We start from the raw sequence: 6,987 nt of genomic DNA, 5'->3' as shown, positions 1-6,987 counted from the left end.
TGTGTGTGTGTGTGTGTGTGTGTGTGTGTGTGTGTGTGTGTGTGTGTTGAAGAGCCTGAAGGCAGTTACATTTTTTACTGCCTAATGAGAGATTGATTTTATTCTTTCTTTTTTTAGTTTTTTAATTTGAAGATTTAACCTCTGCCATTTGTTTACACTTATCAATTAAAAAAAATCTGTTAATGCACTTACTTGGTTGATTGAATGAATAAGGCTGATTATTACATCTTCAAAGAGACCGATCAGTTATGATCCCTGATCTCTAGATTGGAAGGAATGTAGGTAAGAAACAGGAGGTTATAGTACAGGGCTGTCATACAGGGAAGTATAAGATATATTGGGAGCAAGTAGGGGGAGACCCTAACCTAGACTTGGGGAATTTAAGGAAAGCTTCTTGTGGGGAGGTAACATCTAAGTTGAAATCCGAAGAGTCAGTTTTAGGCAGGTGATGAAGGCATGTGATGGACACATGCCAAAGTGTATAGAGGCGAATGAGTATGACACATTCAAGGAACTGAAGGAGGTGTATCTGGATTAGTGAAAGAAATGGTCAAATTAGGTTGGAGGGAGTCTTGTTAGTAGTGGAAACTAAAAATACTTTATATTGTCAGACTTCTTTGCCGTCAGATGAGTCGGTAGAGGACCATAGCCCAGCAGGCAGAGTAGTCGCTGGTCAGATATTCCTTGATTCAGAAGAATCAGAATTGGAATCACCTATTCAAGAAGAGGAAGATGGCCTCAGAAGCCAAGAAGGGGAAACTGTCACAGAAGAAATCAGCTTTCTAGAATCTGCAAATCCAGAAAACAAGGACTATGAAGAGCCAATGAAAGTACGGAAACCAGGTAGTCTGGACATTTTGTTTACTTTTGCCTTATTTAGGAAGGAGGCAACTGAAATTTTAAAGCTAGTATAGAAGGTGCAGTAGTCCTATTTTACTGATATTCACCACATATAATGTATAGCGTATAATTTTACAGGATAAGTTACAGAAGCTGAATTTGATGGTCACAATTGCATTTGTATTATATTAGTATTCGAACATTTCTTTTTGGACTCCAGTATGTAACAGTCTGTCAGAGTGGTACAGAAAATAGAAACTCAGACAGGAAGTGTTGTCTAACTTGCTGCTTTGGTTATTTTCAGAACTGTGTTAGGATTTTTACTACAATAATCTTTTCAGTCATCCTAGGTAATTTGATTTAGTTGTTTATCCTAAAGTTACATAAAAACTTTAATCCTCTTCTAACTTTTGCTTTCTTGACACTCTAATTTTTAAACTTACAGCTTGATCTTTCTCACAGTAGAGTGTGCTAAATACCTATTCTTTTAAAAATTAGTTATTAATGTGTCCACTCTGCCCTGTCCCACCACCCATCTGTCATTTGGTTTATTATTTCAAAGATCGCTGCCATATCTGCTTATTCTGTTATTAGCCAATCTTGAGAATTGATCCACGTTTTACCTTTTAAAAATATAATTTTTATTACAAATATTTTATACAAAAAAAAGAGAAACCATTTTTTTCTTTGATTAAAAGTACCTTAATCCCATCAAGTAGAAATAACAGCTGTCAACATAGTGGAGAATACTCTTCCAGGCTTTTTTCTAGATGTATGGTTTCAAGAAGACTAAACTGGTTCAAAATGTATATACTATTTTACAGCCTGCGTTTTGCACTTAACAGTTTGTCTTGAACATTTTCCCATATTATTTAATATTCTTTTACAATTTAATGGTTAATGGCTATAAAAAATTTTACATGTAAGTATACCATAATATTTTTTTTTGCTGGGAGACCATTTTAAGTATACCTTTGTACACATCTATGAAAATTTCCTTAGAGTTAGTTCTTAAAAGTAAAGTATAAAATTTGAAAAGACATTTGAGTCATATTGCTAAACTGTTCTGCAGAAAAGTAAGTCTGTTCCTTTTCCTGTACCTCAGCCAAGTGTATATTACCATTTTTAATTTTTGCCAAATATTTATTTTCATTCCTTTCTTTTTTGTTAGGGAGACTTCCAAACAAGTACTAAAGTAGAGGGTGTAATGACCCCCATGTACGCACCGTCACCCAGCTTCAACAGCCATCAACACTCTTGTTCTTGTTTCATCTTTGCCACTCCATATCCATTTACTCTTTTTTCCCCTAGATTATTAAGAAATTCCACATTGTTTTACCTGCGTACATATCTCTAAAAGTAAGAATTTTTTTTCAACAAAATGAAAAATACAATAGTATTATAACACCCACGAAATTAGCTATTATTCCTTTATCACCCAGTACCCAGATTCCGTTTAGTTTTCCCACTTGTTTCAAATGTCTTTTTGGAATTGGTTTCTGTCAGTCGGTGTCCACACTAAGATGTTAGGTTTCTCTTAACCTGTAACAATTTTCCCTTCCTTGTTTTTAAGTGTCATTTTATTTGTTAAAGAAAGAATATCCTTTGTGCCATAGGATTTCCCTCATTCTAGATCTAGCTGGTCATATGCTAGTAATGTAATTGAACTTGTTCCACTATCTGCTGTCTAGTCTATGAACTGGAAGTTGGCTCCGAAGGCCTGGGTAGATTTAGTTCTATTTTTTAATCGATAATATTTATAGTTAGTGTTGTATGCTTCCCATTGCATTACCTGGGAGTTACATAGTATCTGATTGTCCCACTCCTAGTGATTGGTCAGCAAGGTTGGGTGGTGTCAGCCTGACCCAGCCATTCAAAAGTTCCTCATTGACCTTTCACCCAGAGCTTTTGGGAACCATTTCGTTTGTTGTCTGGATGCATTATTTCATTAGGAGTTTCAAAATAATGACTTGTTAACTTATCATTCCTCCTGCATTTGTTATCAGGAGTTCTTTTCTAAAGAACTTTCCCTCATCAACTATTTGGTTACCCAGAAATATAATCCACACAGCAAGATAAATGCTTGATTCTTTCCCTTGAAATATTTTCAGATAATGATTTGGTGCCCTAACGACCTCCAAAAGAGACCAGTGAATATGTTTTCTGTTCGTTTTGCTTTGCTTTTGAGCATCATTACAAATCCATGGGTTTTATACAGCTAGGCTTTACTCTTTTGCAATCATGCTTTTTTATTGCTCACATTATTGCATTTTTGGCTCTTGAGAGTCCCTTTAAGTTCATTCCTTTGTCCTTTTGACTAATCGTAGGTAACTTTTAAACTTCTTCCTTTTTAAGCGGGACAAGATGTCCCAAATTCATCTTATACTTTTCCTTACCCCAAAATGAATCTCAGCCATTTCTCCAGGGAATCCATATTCCTTTTAGTGGGAAATTGTATTTATTTTAGATACTGTAATCTAGACACCAAGGATATGCATTGCAACTGAATTGTCATTACTAATAGGCCTTTTTGGTGGGTAAGGTTAGGAAATATAACATTGATATTGATTATTCTAGTTCAAATTAAATATTACAAGTGAGATAACACAGAGGGTCAGAGTGACAAACTCACAAGAATCAGAGATCCTACCCACTATCAAACTTGACTAACATTTTCAAAGATATAATTATCACAAGACACAAGTCACAGATCTGTGGCTGCCAGAGCTGCTCCCAGGTCCTGTCTTAACCTCAGTTAAGGTGCGCTCTGGCTTACTTTAACATATGTTTTTAATATATGAGGCCTTTTGAGTGATTGATATGGAGTGTCACTTCCACAAAAGGGAGCTATTTCGGTTATGAAACATCTCCAGTTTATTCCCTGATAACTGCATGGCTTGTGTGGTATTTTCTAGGAAGTCACGCCTGATAAATACTTACATCCTAGGTTTATGTACAGTGAACAGTCTGGACAAACCAGGTCCAACCTGGTAAAGCAGTGCACAAGTAAGGACTCTCCTGGTGGTAAATACCTTGAGTGCATTTGCCAGAAGGCCTCTTGTTAGCATGTGTCTCAGATGATTTGATCACGTCACCTCTCTGTCTCTCTGTTTCTTGGGCAGTAAAAAGAGAGAGTGGATTTCAAGTCTGCTGTTAGTCCTTTCCACCCATCAGGATTTTTGCTTCTTTCTTTTATGTTTGGGTCTCCTTGCCCTGATGCTGAAAATCATGGTACCTAACAACATTGTTATATTACTTTAATCAAACAAATAAAGTATATATCATTTCAAAATAACAATGGCAACCTTACCACTAACCACCGAATGCAGTTTAAGGTTTCTTTGTGGTTCTTTTTGTTCTTAGTATTTATTTTACTAGTGATTTGTATCAATAATATGATGTGTTTTAAAATCATTTCAGTAATGTTCTGTGTGGTCATACCAACAACTTTATAAACATTCAGATTCACTTGTTTTAGTTTTTCAATAATTGCTTTTTTTTTCATTCAAACTTGTTTTTAATGTATTATTAATACACGAAAAGGCTTATGTACATACATATAAGTTGCATATGCATGACTTTTTGTGTACTCCCAGCTACATTAGACCTGGGTTATATGACAGTTACTTCTAGACTTGCTTCCTTTGTCAGCCTCTTACCCATGTCTCTGCATATTGATCTTCCTAAAACCCAAATTTGATCCTATAACTCCCCTATTTACAACCCCCATTATTTTCCATTTGCCTATGAGATGAAGTGCTTGCCTCTTAGCAAGATTCACAAAGCCTCTGGGTGCATGTGGCCGCCATCTTCTGTGACTTCATCTCCCAAAGCTTCCCCCCATTTGCCCTTTTCCAGCGATGCTAAACCCATCACCCTTCTTCAGAGGCATATACAAGTTTACCCCACTGCTTAGGATGCCTTCCTCACCCCCTTGCCCAAATCCATGTATCGCCTTTCTGCTCATCCTTAAAGATAAACTTACGTTTCTCTTTTCTAAAGTAGTTCCTGAACCACCCAAGGGTAGTTATGAATCTCTTGTATGTAAGGAGTTCTTATCCAATGTCCCTGTTTTCACCCTTTCCCCTGATGCCAGTTATCTAACAGCAGGCAGACTGATCCTACTTCCTGTTCACAAGCCACCAATGGCTTCCTGTCATGTTCAGAATAAAATCCAAACAAGGCTTTATGTGATCAAGCCTCTCCTCTCTGACCTCATCTGTCACTCACAGGACTCCAGTCACACTTGCTTTCTGCTGTTCGTTGGAACATTTCACACTTATTCCCAGTCCCCAAGACCACACCCCCGGGCTCGATGATTCTCTAGAAAGACTCACAGGACTCAGCATATAGTCGTATTTACAGCTATGATTTATTACAGAAAAAGAGTACAAAGCAAAATCAGCAAAGGGAATGGTGCATGGGGTGAGTCTGGGGGACGCCAGATGCAAGCTTGCAAGGGTCTTCTCCCAGAAGAGTCACACGGTATGTGTTTAATTTACCCAGCAAAAAGTTGTGACAACACGTGTGAAATGTCTACCAGGGAAACTCCTTAGAGACCTAGTACCGGAGTTTTTATAGAGGGCTAGTCATATAGGTTCTCTGTGCCTAGCACATACCAAAATTGCAGACTCCCAGAAGGAAAGCATGTGTTCAGCATAAATCATATTTTTTGTACAGTTGAGGTGAGTCACTCATAACAGTTAGGGTAGTGGGAACTCTTCCAAAATCTTAAGTTCCCAGACACAAGCCAAGGGCCAGCCTTGTAAGCAGGCCTTTTCAAGGATAGAAGTTTAGGCCTGCTATTTTCACTCTACTCTACGTGGCATACCTCTTTGGTCATTGGCCAGGTTGTCTTCACAGCAAAATTATTATCAATATGACCCAGACAGCAGAGTGAGACCAACCTGCAGTATTGATTTCAGTTGTGCTCTTCACGTGTCTTAGCCAAATAAGAAATCCCATTAATCATAAAGGTCTATCTTAGACAGGTAGCTTCCTCCTTAAGTTTCTGTTTTAACCTTTTTTACCTGGCTCTAAGCATCAGTTCAGGCCCAGTACAAGTCTGGCCAGTAAGTTGAAGCTGAGTTGAAAGCCTTCCAGGGCTAAGGCAGTGTCGTGATAGTCAGGGTACACATACAGAATTACAATCCCAGAAGGAATTTTTGGGGATTCCCAAGAAATGGAAAGTTTACAATCGTTGGGCACCCCGAGCAAGACATAAATTAGGCAGTATGATGTGGCTGCCCACTGTGGGTATCTTATCCTAGGGATCCCAGTCCAATCCAAAAAATTTAGTTCAGTGCTTGGTTTCAGGGGGACTGCCGATCAGTTCCAAACAGTTTTGTTGCCTGTGACAACAGTTCATCCACCTCGTGAGTGTGGTCAGCATCGGGAGGTTTTCTGCATGAAAAGTGCAGGGGTTGGGTCAGATCCTGCCGCCTCAGTCAGCGCTGCCGGGTATGATCATAGCTCAGCTGTCTGAACTCAGAGCGCTCTCAACAGCTTGGAGGGGTGCACAGAGAGTTTTCCTTAAGGAAAAGGAAGAAGCTTCCAGAAGTAATTTCGAAGAACAAAGATCATAACACCCTCTCCCCTCTCTTGTGCCTTTCCAGCTGCAGGGGTTTTGGTTTATTTCCCTTGGTTCTAAAATCAGTGTTTTCCACTCAACATTCATAATTTTATGTTTTTACAGTCATCCCCTACTCTCATCCAGACCTTTCATCTGGAGGGGTTCTGTAAAAGAGGTGCAAAACATCTTCATAGAAAATCCCCTTTATACAGCCAAACCGGAAAAAACGTCATTTTCACGAATCGGTCAGGACAAAACTCCTAAATTTTCAAAAAATTTCAAAATAGTTTTACATAACCTCCCACCCCTTTCACTCTGGTGACTTTATCTGGTGAACAGCCTAGAAAAGATCAGCCCCTTTCTGAGGATGGCTGCATAACTAATCAGCTTGCACTCAGGCGTGTGCAGCAGGAGAGAGGTGAGGGAAGAAGAGTCAGAGGTGTAGTCCATCGTTGCGAATGGCAGCTCTTCAGGAGACACAGGCACAGGGAGTTGACCTCAGTTAGACATGCTCTAGAGGGGGTTGGAGTCGGCTCAGCCTGTCAGGAGTGATCAGAGGTCACAGTTGCTGTGAT

At 39.0% G+C, this 6,987-nt stretch overlaps 1 protein-coding gene across 3 annotated transcripts in view; it reads left to right on the top strand.

The window, feature by feature from the left end:
- The window catches only part of SEL1L (SEL1L adaptor subunit of SYVN1 ubiquitin ligase), a 56,747-nt gene that overhangs the window by 5,689 nt on the left and 44,071 nt on the right, over positions 1-6,987 (top strand). For all 3 annotated transcript variants that reach the window (XM_027120230.1, XM_027120232.1, XM_027120231.1), the window contains exon 3: positions 612-843. In XM_027120230.1, coding sequence (XP_026976031.1) covers positions 612-843 — 232 coding nt within the window. The remainder of the gene's footprint in view (positions 1-611; positions 844-6,987) is intronic.

Source organism: Aethalodelphis obliquidens, unplaced genomic scaffold (genome assembly GCF_003676395.1).
Source record: "Aethalodelphis obliquidens isolate GAN/ISIS:26980383/991018 unplaced genomic scaffold, ASM367639v1 scaffold21, whole genome shotgun sequence".
Lineage (NCBI taxonomy): Eukaryota > Metazoa > Chordata > Mammalia > Artiodactyla > Delphinidae > Aethalodelphis > Aethalodelphis obliquidens.
The sequence above is the reverse complement of the archived record's forward strand: the minus strand, read 5'-3'. Positions and strand labels throughout refer to the sequence as shown.